This window comes from Kryptolebias marmoratus, linkage group LG24, assembly GCF_001649575.2.
Source record: "Kryptolebias marmoratus isolate JLee-2015 linkage group LG24, ASM164957v2, whole genome shotgun sequence".
NCBI classification, from domain to species: domain Eukaryota; kingdom Metazoa; phylum Chordata; class Actinopteri; order Cyprinodontiformes; family Rivulidae; genus Kryptolebias; species Kryptolebias marmoratus.
In genome coordinates this window covers 4,629,909-4,655,834 of record NC_051453.1, presented here as the reverse complement: position 1 = coordinate 4,655,834, position 25,926 = coordinate 4,629,909, and the positions used below count along the sequence as shown (strand labels likewise).

The window sequence follows — 25,926 nt, the reverse complement described above, 5'->3', positions numbered from 1 at the left end:
CTCTGTCATAACGTGTGAGTGTGCGACTTAGAAATTTGGCTTTTTAATACTATTCCTTAGACTACTTGAGGCTGAATGTGCATCAGTTGCAGCTAAGTCCAACCTTTGTTTAAAGAACATGTTTTTACATTTTCTTTGATTTTGAAAAAGGAAAAAGTACAGTTCAAATATTAACCACTTCAAAATAAAGCCTAAAAGATTGTTTTTTATGTGTGTGCACAGTTGTTGGAATTTAACATAACTAAATTCCCTTTAGGTTTAGGTGGAAAAATCTTCCTGCAGTATAATGATCAAAATTAACAGCAGTTTCTTTCACTTTTTTCTTCAGCATTAATACCTTCCGGAGTTGTTGTGTTATTGAGAAGTAACTGAATGTCCATAAAAAGGAACTTATATACTCACATTTTACTGTTGAACCGGTTCCAGTGGTATAGGTAATGCATAGTTTGTTAGGGATCAGAGTAAAACTGTTACACAAGCATCACAATTAGGTGAAATTGGCACCGATGTAGAAAATGGATTCAGTATGTGAGGATTTATAAGAAGTTGGCTGTGTGACCAGTTTTTGGTGTCGACTTTCTGAACCAGTTTTAAGATCAACTTTTGAAAGTGTTTCACAGCTCAATCTGGCAGTCAAAGTTTACCTTCTGTCTTATGTATTCTCAGTATTTGTGAATTTATATTGTCATTGGTAAGCCCAGGCTGCTAAAAATATTTTAAAATATTTATTTATAATATCTAATTTCTGATAAATTATGTGTTTCTGTTAGGGTATGTCAAATGCCATTAGAATCCACTGCACCCGTAGTTTTATGTGAATTACTTCGACCTTCAGAAGCTCTAAAGTTCTCTTTAGATCTAACAAAAGATATGTTTCTTCAGATATTTAATAATTCAGTGGCTCACCTTTTGTTCCAAGGACTTCCATGTCAGCTGTAAACTGCAACAATGCCACTGTAGAAATGAACACACTTGTTCTACTTAAACTGTAGTTGCTCCTAAAACACATTCAACTACGGGCATTTTCTATATCTAAAAAATTACCTAAAATATAGTACTACATTACTACAATAATCGAAATACTTAAGTGATCAAAATAACAAAATTAGGCTAAATAATGTTTTTAGCTAGTTTGACAATCAAAAAATTTAAAAAAAAATCAGAAATGACAAATTCTGCATTTAACATTGCCACTGCTTTTTTGCTTTTTGAAAGTTCAAATGAGAAAAATGTTTCTAGGAAAAGGTCCTTCTGCACTTCAAAAAAAAAAACACTTCAAAGATGTTGGAAATACTGAAAGCCAACATATCAAATAGGTGTAAACTGAACATCAGAGACTTGTGGTCATAAACTAAATACCCATGCATACATACATATATGGGAGGCCCCTTAGGACAAAAATATTCTTCCTCTTGCATAGACCATCAAACGTTCTCACATTCACGATCAAATCCTTTCACCTAAACCATGCTGATCACTTAAAACTGTTCAGTCTGGACTGGATCTGTAGGTGAAATAACTCTTATATGAGGACTGTAAGGCACTAGTTGTATTTGTCACAGCTCAACCTGGAGTGTGTGCCAGAATGCCGCTCCAAGGCCAGGTTTCACTTCAGCTTCAAGGCTCACACACATGAAGTAGAAAGGAGGACACCACACCACACCAACTTCTTTTAACTTCTGTATCCCAGAACTGTTTACATCAAACATGGGGACAGGCACATGGGGAGCTTTTCTTGTGTATGTGTGGTTGACATTTCTGATACACAAAATCAAGTACGACAAGTAGGAACATATTCAATTTCAGAATAAGATTTTTCATTCAAAAAAATAAGCGACAGATTAAAAAGTGAGGTAAGTTGAGCAGATTGTGTGCTGTTCATAATAAGCTTTCAGACTGATTACACTTTCAAAGAAATTACAAAAATATTACAAAATAAATTACATGGGCCTATTTCTATTACAGTTTTTAAAAAATGGGAAAACATACAGAATAGCCTAAATTTCAGAGTACAATTTATTCCTTCTCTTATTGTTTTCATCTTTCAGCATATATTATATATATTGTGGGCCTCCTGCAGGCCAGATACTAACTTCAGCAAGATGACTTCAGCATGGTTTAGATGAGAGGGTTTGATAGTGTAATAGTGTATGTGAGAGGAAAAATGTTTTTTGTCCTATGGGGCCTCCCATACAGCCCGGCTGCCATGTTATGCTCTGCAGCTAGGAGACCCAGAGCATACACAACACTGGCGCAGCAGATGTGTGTGTGTGTGTTAATTCAATCCTACCAACCAACTCACTGCAAATCCACAACAATTTCCAAACCAAATCTCTCCAACCTTGACCTACAGTTGTAGTTGTGTAAAATCATCTAAAACAAGCAATAAGCCTAAAATGCAAACTTTTTCATTTATTGTAAGAAACTTTTAGCTGTGGTGCAACTGGCTTTATTTATTCTCTTGTGTTTTTTTTATTACATTTAAAGTATCTCTGGTTGCTGGGCATCTTCCTTATAGTTGATTTCCATTGACATTTATCATCATTTACCAAGATTTTGTTTGTAACCATTCAGCTTACTTGAAGCCCAAATTACACACAGGCATTGGTCATTGTGTGAGCAGGTTTTGAAGTCAACATTTTGACTGAATAATTTTCAGATCAAAAATGAAAAAACAAAACAAAAAAACTTAATGTCTATAAAATTTAGAAAGTTACTCAAAGTTTATAAAACAGGTGAAGTTAAAAAATGGCAACATCACAATTAATGCCTGTAAATAATTCAGGTGTAACCTTGTTTGTCTTGCAGTGGTAAAAGTCTGTCTTTCTGCACATGTGTATACTGTACATGTGCCTGTGTATGGTAATGGAAAAGGGTGAGGGTATCCGGTTTCCTGTAGTGTGTCTGTGGGAGGGGGCTTTATTCAAATTAGTCAAGGATCTGAGGTTTGTGAAGGGGGGTCACATGCATGTGCACTAAGAAAAGTTTAATGTATGACAGACAGAGGTCGGTCAGGTCTGAACTTTGCTTTACCCTGACAGCTGCGAGTCCCAGCAGCTCACCACAACTACACTCCTCATGATGAAGGAGAGCTGCAGCCGCATGCCACCGCTAAAGCTTCACTCCCTCCAGCAGCAGCCTCAGCAGAAGGCTGCAGCAGGACCTCTGGGTGGATGTTGCATGAAAGTTGCTGGGCAGTCAGCCTCCATGTGCACTGTCTGTTCTGACAGAGTGCCTCTGTGTGCTGGGTGTTTGACAGATGAGGCGTACCAGAAGCTGGCTATGGAGACAATGGAAGAGTTGGACTGGTGTCTGGACCAACTGGAGACCATCCAGACCTACAGGTCTGTCAGCGACATGGCCTCCAACAAGGTAGGAAAGGCCAAGAGGCCACACAGTTCTCTATATGTTACCCATCTCTTTTTTATTCTGTTAAATAAGTGATTTTTTTATGAGGGGGATAAGGGTAAAGGTTTCATTTTATTTCGAGTAAAGAAGCTGCTTGATGCTCTTAGAGAAAAGTATCTACCCTTTGAGGGAGAGTTAAATTTGCATAAGAGCTGATATTGAAACACGCAGTAATCTTTTAACATAAAACATTGAAACAGCCATGTTACAAAAAAAAAAAAAACTAAAATACTGTAGCTAAAATTAATGTGACCCAAGCAAGGCCAGCAGTTTTCTGTCAGGACTCAACTTGAGCACATTGAGGAGGAGTCTGATTGGTCTGACAAAACTACAGTAATCACTGACTAGCTAAATGTTTCTTAAATCAATATAATGCTTCATAGTCTATTTTTAATTCTATTTGTGCAAAGATAATGTTACAACAAATTATTATTCTGGTAAGGCCTGCTGTAGTTCCTGTTTTCTGTCAAACATGCTTTCTCTGTCCACTGGATTCTCTACATCGCTGATTTTTTGTGATGTGCATCAATGATAATTTCCTGCAGCTTTATAAAAGCATGCTATGACCTTTTTCTTCACTGATGGATTATGATGCAAACTGATTTTTGACCTTAAGGTTTAATTCTTCTTACACTAAGATTATTACTTGACTGATACATACTGAAACTACGTCTAAATGCAGAGGGAATTTGTTTAATTATTCAGTGACATTTTCAAAGTAGTTTCTGCGTGAAGTAAAACATCTATGACTAAGTAATTATGTTTATATAGATAATTTTTATGCTTAAATACAACTTTTTAAATGTGGTTTCCTGTAAAATGACAAAGAATGTTACAGGAACACATGTTTCTATATTGGCACTGAAACAATGTTAAAACCCAGCTTTGAATTCAATAAAACAATAATTTCCAATATTTTCACCTCAATAATTAAGAGTTTCTGCTTAGTTATTCAAAGTAAATGCTGCTTTTCATTTCTTGATTTTACTTATAAAGTAAACAAGCTGCAGCTACTGTAAAATGTAGCCTATCAGGAAACATCTTACATTCATGTATGTAGCTTAAATAACTTTAACAGTGCTTTATTTTAAAGCATTAAATCAGATTGTTTTTGTTATCAGTGGAACAGTGAAAATTAGATCTAAGCTTCACTTTCAAGGCATCCACCAAATGTTTCACTTCTGTGATTTTCTTCAATCTACTTCTGTTTAGTGGTTTAATCGTTCACAATACAAAGAGCTGTTACTGACACTGTTTAAAGTTTGAGGCCTCTTGTGGACAGTATACAGATGTTTGTTTATTATGTTGGTGGGCTGCTAATGTTTTTTGGCCTTCTGTGCTGTGGTGGGCCACTGGGGAAATTCAATAAAAAACAAGCACGTACATTTTGGTGGGAAGTTTCAGGCTTATTAGTTGTTGTTGGAAGCCTTTGGATGAGAGGATGAGATGTAAAATTTCAAAGAACTAAAAATAAACGTCCAGTTGTCTTCTGGTGAAACATTTAGAAATTCTAGATGATTCATTTGTTTGAGAGAGTGGAAACTGATGGAATACCAGTTTTATCCCTTTTGATGTCTTACAGCCTGTATTTTAAAGTTGTTTTAGACTGAAAACTTTTGATTTTGACATTTTTATCATTAAAGTCAAAGAACATATCTGCTGGTTAAGCTAGGTAGGGGACTGAAAACCTTTGTCATGTGAGCTGGGAGGAAAAGCTTATTTCTCATAAAACTGGACAACAGGATGTGAAGGATCCCATGGAGGGTCAAACACAATAAACGAGAGAGGAAGAGGGAGGGGAACATTTGTGTGTTTCAGAGTTTGAGTGTGAGGGATCTTTGCAGAGCGCCTGGCAGAGTGACTCTCTCTTCCTGTCGCCATCATCTCCTGCTCTCTATCCAGACGACAATAGGCATCCCATCATACTCGTTGGTTGGTTAATGATTCTGTTTGCTTTTTCTATTGCTGTCGTCATCAGCACACACTTCCAGCACTGGCAATCAATGTGACTATTCTCACTTTAAACACATGAGAGTGATTAAAGAACAAAATAAACCGTCTAGGCTTGAATTGAAAGTTTCAGGATGGAAATCAGCCGTAGCTTAACAATTCAAGTATATTCCACAAAAAAGGTAATTTCATCTTGTTTCAAGCAGTCTTTCCTTTGGTTTAATTTTATCTAACATGAGCTTTAAATGATCTATTTTCATTCAGTTTTGCAATTACAAAAACTTTAAAACTTTGGCAGGATTGAACCAACAGGAGCCTTAGCAATCTGAAAAATTGTGTAAACTGTGTAATTTGGATTACATAAGACATTTCTGATCAACAGAGCAGCCTATCAGGTGGTACAATGTGGTCTTTATCTATTAAGACCCTCCTTCATATAGCTGTGACTTTGACGAGCGAGTGAATGTGTCCTTACACAGAAATCTGTGTGTAAGAGGCTCTGCTCAAACATGTTTGCATCTCATGTATGAACTATTCATGTCTACGTGTGTTTGGTTGCATACGTGGCTGGGTATTTGTACTAACAATAGGTTAATCTCACACAGATCTGTTATCTCAGTCCTTTAACAGTATACTAAAACTCGACACAACTGCAGTCTCCTTGCACTCAGCCTGGTTCTGTTAACAAGAATGGGCCAATCAGCAAAGGTGACCCTTGTGCATCTATTGTGTTGAGGATGGAAAAACTAACTCTAGCTGCAGTGGCAGAGTATGAAACATGAGTAAGAGGGAAGTGAAATGCAAGAGGTTACTGCTGCACCTCCAAGGTGAAGCGCAGGGGCTGCTCCTGCAGAGGACTCGCAGTACGTGACTGTCCTTTTCGTTATGCATGGCTGACATACACAAGCCAAGGTCTGTTGTGTGTTGGAAAATTCTCCTGTTTCAAGGCTGTAGACCCTCTGTTATCTGAAAAGGGTTAAAGTAGGATTTAGGTAAAGCAGCCAGTCACAAAGTATTCATAGCAGGAAATTTTAAAAAGTCATAGAACTGCGATGAACAATTCTCAACAGAATAATTAATTTTGTTCCAGTTATAAAAAGCTGCTTTAATTGGTTTTAGTCTGTGCAACTGCAAAGGGTTAGTATTGCTGCATAAACAAATCATTTACAACTGAATTCCATTTTATAAATATTTTTAATTAAAAGTCATTCCCTATCATTTACCACAAGGAAATATCACATCTTTTAACCAACCAAAATAGCTCAAAAAGATGAGAGAAGGAAGAGGATTTGTATTATCACAAAAATATAACAACTTATTTGATAGATGCCTTAAAGATGTATGTTTCTATTCAAGCATCAATAATATGATAAGTTGCCAGAATTTATAAAGATCTAAAAAAAACTGCAAGACACGATCTGATGGGTTTCAAAGTGCAGAAGACTGGACATGAATGATTACTGGGCTTAAACACATCACTTGCACCACTAAAGCTGCTCCTTTGAGCCTTTTGTTAAACTGAAAATTGCAAAGATGTCTGTCACCTCACAGATTCTAACTTTCAGGGAAAAAAAACAAAAAAACAAAGTTTGCCTGGCTTCATTTTATTCTAGGAAATCAACTGTGTTCATTAAAACAAGGAAACATTCTATTCAGATTGATCAGTGAGATATTGACAGTATAAACATTAGAGCTGTGCCTGCCAGCTGCCAGAGAGTGAACAGCCAACAAGAGCAGCGAGGAGGCGAGAGGCGGGTCTACCCCCAAGAGGGGAGTGTGTATGAAGTGGAGCTCTCTCAACCACACACAAACACATTCAGTCACTGCACCACATTCACAGGGTGTGAGGTAAAGCCTAGTCAGACCTCACAGCCCTGAGTGAGTCACTGGAGCTGTGGCGTTTCCCAGTGTCAAAGAGCCCAGACTCAGTTCTTTAGCTCATGCTGTAGTCAAACTGAGACAGACTCTTTACCAGACAGAAGCCCTCTCAGATCTGCATTCAGCAATAATGGGTGCCTGCTGCTTTGACAGGAAAGACAAGAAATTAGGAAAGCTTAATTTTTGGAAAAAGGTAAGTTTTCTTGCATTATACGCTGTTTAAGAAACTTAAATCATTATCAAAATAAGTAAACTGAGTAGCTCTTTCTTTTAATAACTTGTTTCTTACTTCATGTGCTGTGAACAACTTTTTCCCCAATGTCAAACTAAATTCTTTAATCAAATTGGTGGTTTTATACAGTTTTTATGGAAGGACTTTAAACTTATTTTATTACTTTGGATGAGAAATGATAAATAAAACATATTTATTTGTTTGAAAGCTCTTCCGAGGATCTTCAGTAATTGTTGTTGGACGTAAAACTTTTTTTAAACTTCCAAATATTAGTTAATTTGCTTTTGTTTCTGTATTTTAATGCTTTATTGATTCATTATGTTTTATGCATCTTTTTATGCACTAAAACATTAAGTATTGTAGCTGTATTGTAACAAATAATATTTTCCTCGCTCTGAGTGCAGATGAGAACTGTTGGATCTTTCTCTGGGTTTTTTCTGAGGTTGTTTTGAGTATTTTATTTCATGTTATTCACATGATGTTAAAATTTTTAAAAAGTTGTAAATTTTGATTTAAACTTTAAGGAGGTTTTAGTGGAACTCGTCTGTTTGAAGAGCATATAGAGCAAAGCCAGTTTGTGTTTGTTTCTAGTTTTTGAAACAGCCCGGTGTTTTCTGAACGAAAAGGGGGTCAGTTTTTTTAATGAGTAAAATTTCAAAGTACTTTGAATATTTAAAACCAAGGCAAAGCAAAAATAATGATTTAAAGACTAACAAAGTCTGGAGTCTGTGGCAAACAAGTTTTCTGAACATCTTAAGTAGAACAGAGAACTTGTTTGTGATTTAGTTATGGTTTTAGGAAACAGTGCAGAAAAGCACAAGAGGCTTTGTTCTTTGAAAAGCTTTTTTGTGGGGAATTATTTCAGTGGGGCATTTAACATTGGCTTGATTTCGGCTATTAAAGCGCCTCACACAGCTCGAGTACAGTTTTGCAGCTCATGAAGTGTTTGCCTCCAGCCAAAAAAATGGTACAAATCACAAATCTCTCTCGGGAAGCTTTGATCAATAGAAATACATTTATCAGTCTGCTTTGTTACTCCCTCCTTTTTTGTCTCCTGTCCTGAATCCTATTGTTTTTCAATACATTGTACTCTACAGTACAGGCTGAGACACATGAATACACTCCAGCTCACAAATACACGCTAGTGTGAGTGTGTGAGTCACAGGAAGTGAGAGGTAGGTAGGTTTTCTTTGAGATGTCTGTACCTGTAGTCAACATACGCACACTTCATACGTAAGACTGTTTCCCTGATCTTTACAGAATTATGTCATTTCCAGTCCAGTTTTACCCGCTTGCGTCACACATTAAACTGAAGGGGCGAGAAAAACCCACGAGCCCTGTAAATGTGCTGATCAAAAATAAATACATTTTATATTTTTAAAAAAGGGAATGCCCACAGTATTTTTAGCTCTAAGAGTTTTAGTTGTAGGTTTGTTGTATCTTTGTCCATTTAAATTATCTCAGGCATTAAATGGCCTTTACAAAGACAAAAAGCATGAAATTATAAAATTTTGTACTTACTTTCGGCCAAAGATTAAAATTCTTTTTGTCATTTTAAATAAAGATAAGGAAACAAAAAAATGACTGCATCTTGAATTTATGCTGGCTAAAACCCATCTGAGATATTGCATAAATGTTCTCAGACTAAAAACCTTACTAATATAGTGTTTTAGCTTTGCAAAAGATTAATTGATGTAAATTATTTAAAAGACCTAATGTATTTTTATTAATAAAAAAACAAAAAGATTTTTCTCGCCTCAGTTACCTGTAGAAAGTACAGAAACCTTCTCAGAGTTCTCAATCTCCTCTTCAGACCACAGAGGTCTCTACAGCTGCATGAACGTAGGGCACCCACTAGTGGTTCTGAAACACCATTTCAGTCTGTGAAAATTGTGAGTTTTAAAGTAAAGAATACAAAAAGATCCATAATGTGAGTTTCAGACTTGATTTAATATTTTAGACTATCGTCTTTTTCAATGATAACAAATTGCAGATGATGTTAAAATTAACCAGTTAATTCCATAAAAAAGGCCCAATTAAAACTAAAATTAATTTAAATTTAAAAACAATCAGCAGAAAGAGAGAGGAAGGAATAAAACCATCAACCTAAAATAGTATGTGTCGTGTCATGTCCAGGCAGATAGTGGACAGGTTCGGTCTCGTGTCAGAGGGAGACTCCGTGTCCGTCTATCTGTCCGCCTGGCTGCCCTGCACGGTGAGCTGTTCGATAGAATCACATCTAAACTGAGAAGCTCAGCTTTATGTGCCCCCCTTCACCCACACCACCACCTCCTACCTCCCAACAGAAATGCCAAAGGCTCCATTCACCTCCTTTGCCACTGCAGCTCTCTGCTGAATCAGGCCAGCCACTGTAAGCAGCACAAGAGAGAGGGAGAGGGATGAGGGAGAGAAGAGAGGACATTTGGAGTTAAAACCAAGGGAGACAAAAAGAAAACACAGGGCATAAGTAATAAAAATGTAAAAAAAGAGTTGATTAGATCCACCCTTTAGGCTGTAAGAGGTTAAGTTTTCTCCACTGTCACGGGAGATAAAGATGTCCCCTCTGCTTCTCATTGAACTAAATCAAACACATACTGGCAGAAACAAACAAAAAACAAGAGCATGAGTGTGTAAAACATGCATGTGGCATTTTAGCATCAACTGAGCTTAGCTAATCGCACGTGTAGGTTGCTGTTGTGCGTCTGTGTCTGATCGTGTATACTGAGGCATTTTGCAGCCTCTAGCAAAATACGGCTCTCCAATACATTGCACAGCGACATCCCCCGCTGTTATTTCTGGTTTACTTATATATTATGCAGTACACTATTATATAAAGAGCTGCCTCCTTTTTTTTCCTTCTACCTCCCTGCTTCTGGTTCTTTCCCTCAGTGGGAGGATAATCCGGAATCCTCTCGGGAAAGCTTTGATCTCCCACACATCTCTCCCAGTTTCTACACCAGTATCGGACCTAAAGGCTCTCACAGAACTTGTGTTTACACTTCTGATGTGGCAAGAACAACATTTTTCTCATTTGCCAACCACTGCAGTCTTCCTTGAGGGCTCCTCCAATAAAAGCCCCAGCGAAACTGACTACAAGGCACAAACACACCTTGAAATTGACCACTGGTACTGGTGTACCAGTGCATTTTAGTCAGGTGGTCCACCACCTGCACCAAGGACTGCCCATCGATTCTGTCAGCGAGGCAAACAGATTGCAACTGTGTTGGCAAATGACAGCCAGGAGAGAAATTTACACATAAGTGGTGGAGAGTGGGGGAGGGATAAAGCAGAAGAAGGCAAAGTTTTTTTGTTTTTTTTTTTTTTTTTTGGGGGGGGGGGCAACTTTCATGGATGCATCAGTGGATGCAAGCAGAAGCGATATGTGTGGTGTGTCCTCGTGACAGCTCAGCAGCCTGCTTGAGAAGAAAAAAGGGAAAACATCCCTCCTCTCCTTTTCTTTTCTCCTTTTTTGCTGCCTAATACTGTTGCTATGGCGTTTGGTGTTCTTCTAATTGGCATATACACACTCACAGCCAAATACAGAACCCATTGGCTGATTTCCCTTAAACTAGGAATGAGTGTAATTATCTTCCAGCTCTCCTCTTTTTTTGTCACCTTTTCTGACCATCTTCACCACTCCACCTGGTAAAAATAGCCACCCACAGACACCCTGTCGGCATCCAACATTATGGGATGCAGATAATGAACAGGCTTATGAGTACTCCACAATGGCTGCCGCACTTGGTTGTCAGGAGACAACAGAAGACACAAAAGAGGGAGTGGAATAGCAGCGGGTGATAATAGAGATAATGGCGATAAAAATACAGTTGATGTACGCTCACATTCCTCAAAACGTGCCATTTCAGCCCTTATTGTTTTATTGTAGAGGGGAGGGGTTGGTTTACAGCTCAATGACATTCCCTCACAATGGCTGGCTTGATATAAATGGCTTAAAGAGGGAATTACAGGGTCTGGAAATTAAAGAGGATGGAAATTATCTAGGAGGAAAAAAAGAGGGCTGAATATTTTACATCAGTGAAAAATGCTGCTTCAAAACCTCATATATACAGAGATACTGAACTGTAATTAAGGCTCCCTTCTCTTCATGTTTGTCATATCATGTGATCTAACTGGAGAGTGTTGCTGGGGCTGACAGGAAAAAAGAGACGAAGGAGGGAGGAAAAACGGGGAAAACATGCGGAGAAAGAAAAAGGAGGGGGTGTGAGCCTTACAGCAGTGAGAGCAGCGAAGTGAGACAAATCCAGTGGAGGAACCCCCCCTCCAGTCAGATGAACATCGCTGCCTCACTCCCTCCTCCTCCTCCTCCTGTCTCCTATGCTGTGTTTTTCCCCTCCTCCCATTCCTGCTTCCTCTCCATTATTCATCAGAGCCCTGAGAGTCCCCATCTCACGGCTCCAGCTGCCGCTCCAGCAGAGTCTGGTGGATCGTCTAGCCTGGCTGCAGAGCCAAAATTTCCACACATCCATCAATCCATCCACCTGCAAGCATGGAGACTTGGAGCTGGCCCTTTTCTGCAGCTAAGGGGGGAAGTGAGCCGTCATAAAGCTGCTCTCTTTGCTGCTGAGAAGAGAAATTCGAGGGGAGAAAAGAGGGGATTTTTTTGGTGCTAAAAGAATCCTTTTTGTCTTCCTCTATTTTTCTCGACTGGATTACAGTTCTGGCTTTGTGTAGGAACGAGACAAAAGAGTCCAAAATGCCTGAAGCCAACTACCTGCTGTCGGTGTCTTGGGGTTACATTAAGGTGTGTGTCACTTACCTACGTAGCTGCTCGGGATACCGCGCTCATTCTATTGTACCTCTCTGTGCGTTGTTGCTTCGAAGATAATTATTTTAATGAAAGAAATTTAGATTTTATCAGATGACTTAATGGAGGTTTTTAATGTTGTGCAAGCTGAAGTGAGCCCAAAAATATTTGAATCATGTGGTTGGACAAGAGTATGACAGAATGGTGTTTTGAGGCTCAGGCTCCATCTTGAGCTCTCTGCAGAGCAGTATGTCTGTTTGGATGTGTGATTATGTGGATGCTTGTGCACGCGCATGCATGCCTGTCATAAACATCTGCTGCTGCAGTGCCTGGGTCTCTGTGTACCACCAAATGCATCTGATTATCCAAACTGCTTTCACAAGTTGAAATTGTTCAAAACGTATATAAAAAGGTATAAACATTGAGCAGATTTTCCTCCTAACATTAAAATTCCTGTACACTAATGCAGGTCTATCTGCCAAATTAGCCCTATAAAAATTTGATTATGTTTAATAAAACATAAAATTAAAAAAAAAATTAAAACATAAAAAATTAAAATTGGTTCCTGTGGAGAAGTTAAGGGGTATTAAAAGCTGATGGTCTCCCATTGGTAACGAATATTGGTTTGCATCATATTTAATTCCAGGCTAAATGGAGGGGAAATACATGTCCCCCACTGATTGTACACAGTAATTAAATAACATTCTTGACCTGATGATATAAGTTGTGTTTTCATGGCATCTTGTACAAAATTTCTCCCAAGTTTTCCCCAAAGTGGAAAATGACAACATTTTTTTTTCTCCCCCTCTTCTTTTTCTCTCCTGCAGTTTAAGCGAATGTTGAATCGGGAGTTGACGCACCTATCCGAGATGAGTCGGTCTGGGAATCAGGTTTCCGAATTCATCTCCAACACCTTCCTAGGTAAATAAAAATCTTGTGTAAATGTATTCAAAATTTACGAAAGTAGAATTCCCTGATTATCTTAATTACCCACCTTTAATCACCACAGACTATAATTATGACTTGCACAATTACAAAATTAGTTGCCTTTAGAGTTTCAAATTTCTCTGAAGGTTTGCCGCAATATTTTAGGAGGCTCAGTCTTTCACATGATGATGAGCTGTGGAAGTTGCTCTGGCTGGCTTTCCTGTGGGGGCGTACCATTAAAATAAAACTGCGCCACAAAGCTTTTACTGAGATGATTTATAAAACATATTTTATAACGGCTTTGAAAAATGAAAGGAAAATATGTTTAAAATAGCTGAAAAATAAGAATCATACTTTATCTAAATGGATTATTTTACAAAAAAAATATGTAAATTCGAAAGCAATGCATTCAGGATTTTTTTGTTCTCAAAAGCTGGGAATAGATGGCAGTGGCTAAATAAGTCGCTTTATGTTTTTATGAAACATTTACCATCTTATGATCTCAGTGTTAAACCACACTTGTAATTGGTATTTTTATACACACACACACATACATATACATATATATATATATATATATATATATATATATATATATATATATATATAAACAATGGTAAGAAATTAGTTTTTAGTGAATGCGCAGACTCAGTCCAAGTAGTACCACAAATAACGTGAGATGTCTGGAAAATCATTTGAAGGAACAATGATATAAAAAGCAACTATTATAATGAATTCCAGACAAACAACTGAGGGAGGGAACTGACTGCAGAGAGAGGGAAATAAATAAATAAAGATCTACAGAGGAACCCCCTTCGCTGGGAGTGTGATAAGCTTGGCAGATTGGGTGACTCATCCCCATCTTAATGCATCTCTGTCAGCAGGGACACCTTGTTGTTCCTTCACCTCTCCCTCCTCCTCTCACTGACCTGAAAATACAAACAGATGACTACTGCTTCAATAAAGAAATAAGGATTACCGCACTGGTAACAGAAAAGGAGAAAATAACAAATTAAAGAAAAGTAAACATTAATGAGAAGGAAGAGATGGGGATAAAGCGGCACAGCAGAACTGTTTCATCCATCCACTGAAATTACCTGCACTTAGGTTTACTTTTTATTATCTTTAGGAAAAGCATTGATTCTGGATCAGACAAATAAAACTTTCATCTGATACTACGATAATTCTGTTTAATGTTGGCCATCTGTTTCTTTTTAGCAACTAGTAAAAGTATTCATGGAACTAGCTTAATTTCCTAGATAAATCATCATTCTTGAATTTTAATCAAGAATTTCTGGCTTTTTGTCAAAGACAACTAGCAAACAGGCACACTATTCAAGTATGTTCTTTTCCTCTGCCATTGTTGTTCTCTCAGGACCAGTTCCTTTTGATCAGCCAACAGCATAACACACCGAGCTCAGAAAACATAATAAAGAGGAAAAAAACAGCCTCCGTCTCTAATGTTGATGCCACTTACAAAGAAAAATGTGGTGATGGATGAAAAGAAATTAGATGGAACTGAAATAAATGTAGGGAACAACACAAGAGATGGAACAAAAAAATGAAATCGATTTTCTTTCCATTGGGTTTGCTGCTTATTGTGATAAAACGCAATGTAAAATAAAATAATGTCAACAACTGTACTAAAACCCTTCTACAGCTCTTATGGTTTGAATAATATGTGCAGGATTTGATTTATATTAAGTAAAATGTAGAAATTAATAACTGACAAATAAAAGCTTTCTCCCTGATTCTATAAATAAATAGCACACACAGTAGTGTTAATGATCATGAGTTACACGGGAGGGTGATTTCTTGCTTATCCTTGTTTTCCACAAAACTCATGCCTGAGAGCTTAATTGCCAATTCTCCGTTGCCAGAGGAGAACAGAGCAGAAAGAGGAAGACATGAAGGAAGGCAGAGACAACAGTGCATGAGAGTGAAAGTGATTAGTTCAATTACAGCTGGTAATTGAATAACCCTCCACACGGGAGGGCAGATAGGTCAGGGAAGAGCTGATTTGAGGCCTGATAAATGAGTTTTCAGTTCACATACATGCAGATAGGAGTTTTCAAACAGGACTGGCTAAGTTCTTCTGACTGAAGTAAATATGGCAATATGCATTTGAAATGCTTTGTGACCAAATCAAATGTAGGCGCTTTAACATTTAAAATAAATATATAGTATAGGTTTTTGTCTGGTGCAACAGCTGACTGCATTTGACTTTTTAAAGCTGCCCTAACTTTGAGACCTTTAGAATGGGAGGGGGAACAATGCAAGGAAGGAAGGAAATGAACAAACACCGTGAGCTCAGAGAAACTGCAGGTGTTTGAGAAAGAACATGTAAAAAAAGGAATGTGTTGAATGAACAAGTGAGAATTATATCCCTCAGAAAATAACCTGCAGCAGGTGTTTCTGCAGTGCACCTGGGTCTTTCTTCAAAACAGCCTATACAGGCCACCTGTAGTTAACTGTGGGGGGAAAAAAACCACTCAGACCACAGAATGAGTCCACACTTTGACTTTTTTTTTACATTCTGTCCTTACACAGACAAACAGAATGAAGTGGAGATCCCATCACCAACATCGAAAACGCGAGAGAAGAAGAAACAACAGAAGCAGCAGCTGATGACACAGATCAGTGGAGTTAAGAAGGTTTCTCATGGGCCCTCGCTGTCTAACAGCAGCATCTCTCGCTTCGGAGTAAAGACTGATAAAGAGGAGGTGCTGTCCAAGGAGCTGGAGGACCTGAACAAGTGGGGTCTAAACATCTTTAGCGTTTCAGAGTACTCCAACAACCGACCTCTCACCTGTATCATGTACGCCATTTTTCAGGTATGGATCGTCCTACTTCTATCTGAATTATATAACATGCACAGAGGGGGGGGGCTGAGTTTTGTTTTTGTTTATGCAACTTTCTTTTCTTAAAAATTACGACTCTGACGAGTATGCTATAAACAGACGTTTGTGATTTTCCTAGGAGAGAGACCTTTTAAAGACATTTAAGATCCCGGCTGATACGTTTGTGGCTTACATGATGACGCTGGAGGATCACTACCATTCGGATGTGGCCTACCATAACAGTCTGCATGCTGCCGACGTCGCTCAGTCAACGCACATCCTTCTCTCCACTCCTGCTCTAGATGTAAGTCTTTCTTTAAAACAAATTTTGTCTCAATTGAACTTAGTATAACTGGAATCAGTTCAATAATTCTTCTAGTTAATTGCCTTTTAGCCTTTCTTTACTTGCACTATTTTTTTTTTAAAAAAGGAACTTTACCCTCTTTGCCAGCATTATTGCATAGATAAGGTTTTTCATAAACACATTTTTGAACCACCCTACTGTTTGGAGAACTTTATGTAATACTGCCAGGTCACACTGCTTTGGTTTTTGAAACATGATTTACTTCTTTGGGCTCCTTTTTTTTCTTTTTGCACATACAGCACCACCAGTCTATCTTACAGCTACAAACAACACAAACTCTTATGTCATTTTCTAGCCATTTGTGTGTTGTTTGGTCTGTTTTTATAACAAAAAACATGTAATTCTGTCAGATTATGGATAAATCTTTTACATTTTAAAAGCTTTATTCATGTCGTATTTTGCCCCTACAATCAGTCATTATCTGATTTAAGCAGACAAATTGCTTGCTTCATCCTTTTTGATATGATATATATATATATATATTTTTTTAGATGAATACTTTAATACTCTTTCTTGTCTTGTTCACAGGCGGTCTTTACAGACCTTGAGATCCTAGCCGCCATCTTTGCTGCAGCTATCCATGATGTTGATCATCCTGGAGTATCAAACCAATTCCTAATCAATACCAGTAAGTTCAAAATGTTACAAAATGGGCCTTTTGCATTTTAATTAACCTAAAAAATATTTAAGATAAACACAAAAACAATTTATTGTAGAGTTTATGTAATCACCTTAATAATTAAACCTTAATTAACCTTAATATGATGTATTTTTAATCACTATGCAGACTCTGAGCTGGCCCTGATGTACAATGATGAGTCTGTTCTGGAGAACCATCATTTGGCTGTAGGCTTCAAGCTGCTACAGGAAGACAACTGCGATATCTTCCAAAACCTCACAAAGAAGCAGAGACAGTCCCTGCGCAAGATGGTCATTGACATGGTAAAAAATTGAGTTTTATTTTACCTTTTAAAAAAAAATAAAAGGGAATTATCAATTAAAAAACTTTTTTTATATTGCACTTTTGATCCTTATCAGGCTTTCTTTATTCATCTTTTATGCAGGTTTTGGCGACAGACATGTCCAAACACATGAGTTTGTTAGCCGACCTGAAGACTATGGTTGAGACTAAGAAGGTGACAAGCTCTGGAGTATTGCTGCTAGACAATTACACCGACAGAATACAGGTATGCTTTACGTCTAAAAGTGGAAAAAAACAAGTACTTTCTATGTGTTACAAGTCTTATATGCTTATAAATAAACTCCTTAGCTTTTTTATTTCAGCTTTACATTTGATTCTTTTAAATCAGTAGCTACTTCTCCTCTTTATTCTGTCACTTCTTCCACACTGTTTGTATTTCTTTTGTGACTTCTGTGGTCTTTAACAAATAAGTTAATCTCACTCTAATGTAGGATTTTATTTTTTTTGTGCCCCTAAAGTCTAGATACTTTCTGAATTTGCTGAAATTATGTGCCAATAAAATATTGAGGCAACAATTTACTGAAAAGCGCATAAGTTTAATTTATGCACAAGGTCTTTTCTACATTGATCAAAATATGTTCTTAAACTAAAAGACATCTCATTTTACAAGTATGTTTGATTAAATTGCAACTATGCACATTTTATAGGTGCTGCGTAACATGGTGCACTGTGCTGATCTGAGTAACCCTACAAAGTCCTTGGAGTTGTATCGTCAGTGGACTGACCGAATAATGGAGGAGTTCTTCCACCAGGGAGATCGAGAGAGGGAGAGGGGGATGGAAATTAGCCCTATGTGTGATAAACACACAGCATCGGTGGAGAAGAGCCAGGTATGTAAGAAAAATTGAACTGCTTTACTGTGCATAAACACACAAAAATAACCTTAACACTTATTCCTTTCTTTCAGGTGGGTTTTATAGACTATATTGTTCATCCTCTGTGGGAAACTTGGGCAGATCTGGTGCACCCTGATGCCCAGGACATTCTGGACACTTTAGAGGATAACAGGAACTGGTACCAGAGCATGATTCCCCAGAGTCCCTCTCCTCCCTTTTACGACCAGGGCACTCATGGACACAGTGGAGGTACAGGTGTTCAAGGAGGAGGGGAAAAATTTCAATTTGACGTGGCTTTGGAGGAGGAAGACTTAGAAGGGATGGAAAAAGATGGCGAAGGAGAGGAAGACGAAGAGGAGGAAGAGTTTGAGGAGGAAGAGGATAGTCTTGGAAATTCTCGTTCTCCTCCTCTGGACTATTTGGACAGTCAGGTGCCTGAGGAGGGTGCCATGATTGAGTCGGCAATAGAGATTGTGACGCATGAGGCATCACCCACAGACACATAGGACTTCCATCATCTGGCTCACATGGTGATTTGAAAGGCTTTTTTTGAAAAAGAGGAAATATCCTCTTGCAGCTGTGCTTTTTAATAAGCCCACAGAGGCAAGGGCTTTGTTTTGGTCCGCACTGGGGCATCTTGCACTTGGGTTGTTGAAGCCAGACACAGATGGTTTTGGAGAGATGGCTTCAGAGTTCTCAGGAATTAGTTACTGCGAACAATTTAGTCTCAATGGAGAAGAGTGGAACTTGAAAGATTTCAGCCAGTTTGGAAAATAGTCTTTCTGGACTGGCGTTAAACGGACACTGACACTACTGAGAGAATTTTTGTACCGTAAGATTTTTTTGTTTGTTTGTTTGTTTTTTTAAAGATACATGATCTAGAAGTAGCATAGAGTAAGATCTAGTGATGGAGACACATTTGTATAGCAAGAGAAAAGTGTTTACTTTTTTCTGTACCTTTTGTCAAAGAACTTTTGTGTGCCTTTTTTACGACTGTCTTTATAATAGTTTTTTTAATTTATTTAACACTCTAATGTCTGTGAAATATTTTCTTTTCCTAAACTAAAAAGAAAAAAGATATTTTGTATGTCAAAGAAATAAGTCTTCCATGTATTGGGCAATAGAGAAATCCAAGCAAACATTAACTCGAACATCTACAGTCAATGGGAAAACTTTACTTAACTTGCTTTTTCTTTAATCTTAGCACAAGTTTTTTTTTTTTTTTTTACATTTAAACATACATTCAGTTATGGTTCATGTTGCATCTTTAGCTTGTTGCTCCATTTCTCAGACATCAGTCAGTCAACGAATGAATGTCAAGCTCACACCTAAACACATTTCTATGTACATCCTTTTAAAACGACTCCACTTTGTGTTTGGCTGCAAACCATTGAGCTTTCCTACTGTTTCACATCTAAAATTGGATCTAGTGCACCAGAACAAAACTTCAAACTTCAATATTTGCAACTTTTGTATCAGGCATTTCCTACCATCTTGTAAAGTTATGATGTAATTTGAATTTGTTATTTTTAGTATTTTGACCCTAATTAAACAGCAGTATTCACATGGTTTACACACCCATTTTGGGTTCGCTAGCATAACCTCAAAACAATCAGGCCAGCTATTTCTCCCTCAAAAATCCCTCCAGTGTTGCTTCTGCTCATTGACGTCAATCGATTCCCTCCCCCGCTTTACAGGGTTTCCAGGGCAGTTGGGTTATTAGGATTGCTGGATCCAGCATGGCAGACTGCAGCCTTTAAAGTGGCAAAGAAAGAAGTATTTCCGTACTTTAGTTTTTAAACAGTCCCACCCAGCATCCAAAATGGCTTCTAGGTTTTCTTAAAAACACAGAGGTGGATGGCTTGAAAATGGTTTGCTTGGGTGTCCTAGTTGTATCAAGTTTCTCCACTTTTATATAGGTTTACTGATACTCTAAGGTACTTTCCGTAAAGCATGCCTAGGTGGCAGTCTAGCATTTTTATGTTTGTATGGGAATGTGTCTCCATTTGTGTGTCTGGATCATGCCTTACCCCACCACTCCACACCTTTGTCTGCCGTTTTTAGCTCAAATTGGTCATTTTGCTGTTTATAACAGTGTGTATTTATTCTATACTTTAAGCTTGTAAATAAGAAATACAGGTTCAGTGTAAAATCTATTTTAATTTATATGCACTTGCATTACCTGGAAGTGGTGGTGTTTAATGTGTAGAAGACTCTGGAATGGAGTTTTTTTTAGGTTTTTTGTTTGTTTGTTTTGTTTTTTTTTACGAATGTATTATATTGTTTTTATATAAATATATAAAAATATATCTAAGTATATATTCGCACAATGTTTTGAGTGCCCAGCAGAGCAGCAGGTATAGGCATGTTGTTGTCACATAAAAACCTTGTAACTCAAATTTTATTTTTACATGATGGTAAAATAGTTAAATATAATTAAAGTTATTAGTATGATGCACACCCCTTAAACCAAAAATGCTGCCACACTGATTTTCTATGACTTTCATCTTATTTACATTTCTATAATAGCTGGAATTCTATATAGGACTTTGGCTCTTTTTGACCAAATAACATCTTGATCTACAAGGTTTTTGTCTGACATCAGCAATTTGGTAACCAGAGGCAACAGAGGACGCTAAACCGCATAAGCATACATACAGGTTAGCTAAGAAGTGCTAAAACGTAGTGAATGCTCAGTTTAAAATACACAATTAGCCAAATTTTGTCAGTGGCTTGTCTTAAGACAAGCTTTTCGATTTAGCATTTGAATACAAGTATGACTGATAAACACAAAGTGATTGTCACCTTTTTACACTTAAATGCACTTCATGTAACAGTAAGGGACAGTCTTTGTAGCATGCTACAATATGCCCAGCACTGATGTGAATTGTTCTGAGTCAACAACAAACCATGATCTTATGTAACTGACTGTGCTAATGTGTGAATTTTTCTGACCAAATTTGTTAGCAGTTTTGAAATTCAAATTTGTCAGTATTACTGTTATCTATGTTCAAAGCTTTTTTGGTCCTAGTTGTGTCCTATTGGTTAGCCAGATTTAGCACTATCTGCATGAGATTTTTATTTTTTTTTAAATTGTCAATAATATGTTAAAGTCCACCAGTTGATGCAGGTGGGTTATTAAATGTTTCACACAATGTATGGTATTATATTGTATATTGTGTCCAGAAATAGATCTGAAATACTTTTCTATGAAGTGATTAAAAGCGAAGCATGAATATATTCCTTCTGTGTCTGGATGTAAATCTATTGCTACATGGGCCCTTCAACATGGTACAATAAGAGATATAATGTTTAACCACTAACATTTTCTCCATGGAAATCTTAACAGTATAACAACTGCCTATCACGTTAATTGATTAATTAGCAACTTTTCAAAAACTTGCACATTCTGTCCACTTGTAAAACTAGCCTTATATTTAAAGAACAAATACCCAAAAACAACAATCCTAACAAGTTTAAGAAAATAAAACTGTCTGGACAGACATTGTATCCCTGACCAAACAATATGTTAGAGCATCAGGGATTTTCATAAACTTGGTTTTTCAGTCAGTCGGACAGCAACTAGCAATTAGTCCACTAATGCTTGGTTTAGTCTTCTCTAAAAAAATAAATTTGATAAATTAATGTTTAAGACAAACTTTAATTAGAGCTACTAGCCACAAATTAAAGATCCATGGAACTTGGTCCATACCGTAAAAATGAAACGCCAAGCTGAATTTCAAGGCAGTGCTATCATTTTATGCAAAATTTAAAAAGCTTTTAATATCTACAATAAGACTCTTTTATATCACTGATGCTGCTGTGTTTTTCAGCATCAGAGGTCTAACTCTAATGTGCCGAGATGGGAACACAGTGTGACACAGACTCACCACATCCCACACAATCTGACACAGCTGTCCTGATGTGACATTAGGCTGTATCTCTCACACACACACACACGCACACAATAACAACAGACGGATGTGAAGTCTCATCCCTACATGCATCTTGTCACAAAAGTCATATTTGCTAATGTCGAAAAGGCTTGAAGACAATTTTGAAAATTAGTTTTTACAAAACAATTTTCACTATTTATAAAGTAGAGAAATAAAAAAATATATAATCTTAACTTATGTAAAAGCTTTAAAATGAGAAACAACTCCCTAATATTTGACAATATACTTCTCTAACTATAAAATTTAGCATTTCAAACAACCAGAGCAAACACAAACCTTAAGAATATTAATGTGCTCCAAATTTAGGTATGAATCTCACATGATGGATTGCATTTCTTCCTGCAGTGACATCAACTGGACAGGATGAGGATGCAGTAAAAACAAAATGTTTTTCTGAAGTAAGTGGCAAATTAAAGCATTTGCTGCAGTTACATAATCTCGTGTACTTTCCCTAAATGTGTTCAAAGCTGCTTTGAAAACTAAATGTATTCACAGAAGAACCAGAGGTCATCCAATAAAGGTTTTCTATGACTGATACTGAGCTTTAGAAAATGGTGCAGCCAGTAAAGTGCAGTTTGTTTTTAAAGTTAATATGTATTTTTCATGTAACAAAATATAGCAACATTTGCTTAAATATATGTATATTTAACAATTTTAGAAGAACATGTACACTTAAAAATAAGTTATTCTTACTTAAAAAAATAAGTAATTTGTGAGCTACAGCTGGTTGTAGCAGCTGCTGCTGAATCTTCATTTATGTACTTGTTATTTAGATAAGACATGGACAATTTCCAATTTTTTTAAAGTGACCAATATCAGCCAATTAATCAGACTCTCTAATAAGAACAATGCAGCACATTCTAAACGTAATATTACCATTTCTACTAGTTCACATTTGAGTGATTATTTCATAATTTTTTAGAACATCTCCATTCTATACCATTTCCACAACAAGATAAACTGTAAAAAAAACAAACATTTACATTGGTCCTCATTGCTAAATGTTTTTACAAGACATCTTTAAACTGACAAAATACAATTTGACCCCTCGTGGATGGTTTCACAGTAATCTGCTATAAAAATCTAAGATTTTGTTTTACAAAAACTCTGTCCCTGTATTGAGAGTATTGAGAAAAGTATTTTAACATACTCCATGACCTTGGTTTCCTTTGAGATACCTTCTATTATCCATAAACAGTTTTATCTTAAATTACATCCTTGAATCTTTATGAGCAGGCCTCTTCTGTAAGAATGTCCAATGACCTATTATTTTCTTACTGTCTCTCTGATTTACTTTTCCATTTACTTTTGATGAAATCTCTTGTAGCTTTGCCTCTGACCTAACCTAGTAAAAGTTACAAATATGATTCGCTAAAAACTACTTGCGTACGTATGGGATAGGAGGCCTCTCATGTAATTCCTTCACAAAGCAATAGAGGTCCATGAGGATGATTGCATTATCTAACAAAGCTAAAAAAAGACCAAATCTTTTCCCAACAGTCTGCGTAAATGACACCACTCAACTTTTCCCTGAAGTGACACAAAAAGATGAGATGAGACATTTTCAGCTCAAAAAAAGGAAATAGCTTGGTTGGAAGATAGGTATTGGCTCAAGGCTTGACGATTCCCTAATTCATCTTCAACTTGTGAATGAAAAAAAAAAAGGTGAATGAAATAGGTGACAAAAAAGGAGGGAAGTGTAATGTGGGTAGACTAAATCAAAGAGCCCAACGCAGAAAATAAAATGTAAAGCTTTCTTTTAACCACAGATCCATTTACAAAAGAGTATACTCTGTTTTAACAGGATCTACAGCAGAAGCAAACTCAAAAAGGGAACCCATCTGTCCAGACCAACTGTGGAGAGAGGACAGGAAACGAACACAAACAACTGAATATTTGAGAAAACAGCATTTTGGATCAGGACTTTTAGTGAATTGTAGCATCCTAATCAGGGCACAAGCTCTATATATGAGGACTAAATGACTAAATCTACTAAATGACTTGACAGAGTGCTTCCAGGAGCTCAGGTACAAAGATTATGATGAGCCAAACATTTCAAAATCTCAACCATAAAGAACCATTCTCTTTCAAATTGGATGGTCCACAAAGCAGGTCCCCAAATAAAGCATGAAAGTGATCCAATTTAATAGCATATTCTAAGATGTACAATTTTTTAAATAATTTTTAAAAAGATACCACTGTGATATAACTGGTTTATGCATGTTAAAGAAAGGCTTATAGTTCATATTAATATTAAGGTGTTAATATATTTGCACATAAAGTTTTATCCATTAAGGTGCATTGCAGTTTTAAGATTAATAACAGTCACAGAAAACCCTGTCAACTGGTGCACATTTGTAAATACACTTATTACTCCTTTTTTTTCTTATGAGCAAACAAAAATCAGAAAAAAATGTTATTAGTAGTAAAACAAAAATCTGAAACTCAGATTTAAAAGAAACAATAACAGAATAAGTCAAGAAATTTGCATTTGATGCACCTCTTCTTATCAGTCATCAATCAGAAAGTGATATAATTTAGAATGAACAAACAATGGCTACATGAAAACTTCAGGTCATCAAATGTAAGCTTCTGAACACTGCGAAGCCTGTATTACTTTACAATTTAGAGATAAATGTGAAATTCTTTTTATAACTTTTTGTTCTAAACTATTTATGTATTTAGGGCAATCTGAAAACAAAGATCTTTTCAGCCTTACCGTCTCTAAACAAAGCAACATATTCTGCATATCAGCAAATTATTATAAAATAATATATTCCACAAAATTCCTTAAATCTAATACAAACTCAGGAGTTAATATTATTTTATAAAAACTTTTGTCTATCAGTTATTTGACAAAATAAGGATAACAGAGAGCTTGGCAATAAAAAGTGTCTTATTGTTAAAAAATGTTTTCTATTTAAAGTTTTCATTGTTAGTATGAATCTGGTCTTACTGTGTTTAACCAGCCTTTGATGTTAAGAGATTACTGAGAATCCAAATTACTTGAATGTCTTGTACTTTTAAATAGCCAGAAATGTGTTATAGAACAGTAAGTGGGACAGAGCTGCAAAGATATTCAGCAGGAACATCCAAGAAAAGAGCAACCCACTTTGTGTGCAGGACAGTAAATTGTATTTGTTCAGATATCACAACCGTTGTCTTTAACTTCAAACAGAGTAGCTAAAATAAAGGTTTATGATCTACTTGATAAATAAGAGACAAGGCTAACATTTAATACTGGTCCTTTTTTAGTCTTGTCCATCTAGCAGCATGCAGTTATGACCACACAGGGTTAAATATCTTGTGTTTTACTCCAAATTATGTGGCCTCTGGTTTTGCGTCACTGTGGTTTTATAGCTGGCTGTAGGGTCAGCAAGGTCAAATACTACTGCTGCTCTCAAAGGAATACACTGTTAAACGTGATGTTTTAAAACAAGAAAATTAATGATCTGAAGAGGACCATTTTGTAAATATGTTTATATTTATTCAAAGCTTGAAATATTTGGGAAAAAAAATCAATTTAAAATGAGTCTTGTCAGTTTTGTATTTGGTTTAGTGTTTTTTAGGGAATGGATTCAATGCATCTCTGTTTCCCATAAGGCTACAATAACCTTGTAAGTAAAGCAAATAAATACACATGTAGTTATTTATATCACCAGAGCCAATTAGAGGAGAGACTATAAAGTGGATGATGGTGCACAGAAACACCAGTGACAGTCTGTTTGAAGAACCTCTGCAAGCTCGTATTTAAATGCTCCTGACTGCTACTGATTAGTTGCAATTTG

The 25,926-nt window shown here is 36.7% G+C and overlaps 1 protein-coding gene across 4 annotated transcripts in view; it reads left to right on the top strand.

Annotated features, from left to right (window-relative positions):
* Positions 1 to 21,425, top strand: part of pde4ba (phosphodiesterase 4B, cAMP-specific a) — a 123,886-nt gene extending 102,461 nt beyond the window's left edge. For 2 of the 4 annotated variants that reach the window (XM_025006870.2, XM_017420531.3), the window contains 9 exons: positions 3,260 to 3,372; positions 13,061 to 13,154; positions 15,711 to 15,994; positions 16,140 to 16,304; positions 16,893 to 16,992; positions 17,152 to 17,306; positions 17,429 to 17,551; positions 17,994 to 18,176; positions 18,254 to 21,425. In XM_025006870.2, coding sequence (XP_024862638.1) covers positions 3,260 to 3,372; positions 13,061 to 13,154; positions 15,711 to 15,994; positions 16,140 to 16,304; positions 16,893 to 16,992; positions 17,152 to 17,306; positions 17,429 to 17,551; positions 17,994 to 18,176; positions 18,254 to 18,688 — 1,652 coding nt within the window. In that variant the 3' untranslated portion in view covers positions 18,689 to 21,425. Of the gene's footprint in view, positions 1 to 3,259; positions 3,373 to 7,171; positions 7,430 to 12,144; positions 12,231 to 13,060; positions 13,155 to 15,710; positions 15,995 to 16,139; positions 16,305 to 16,892; positions 16,993 to 17,151; positions 17,307 to 17,428; positions 17,552 to 17,993; positions 18,177 to 18,253 lie in introns of those variants that run through there. The other 2 variants (XM_017420532.3, XM_017420529.3) reach the window with 2 other exon arrangements.
* Positions 21,426 to 25,926: the final 4,501 nt, after the last annotated feature.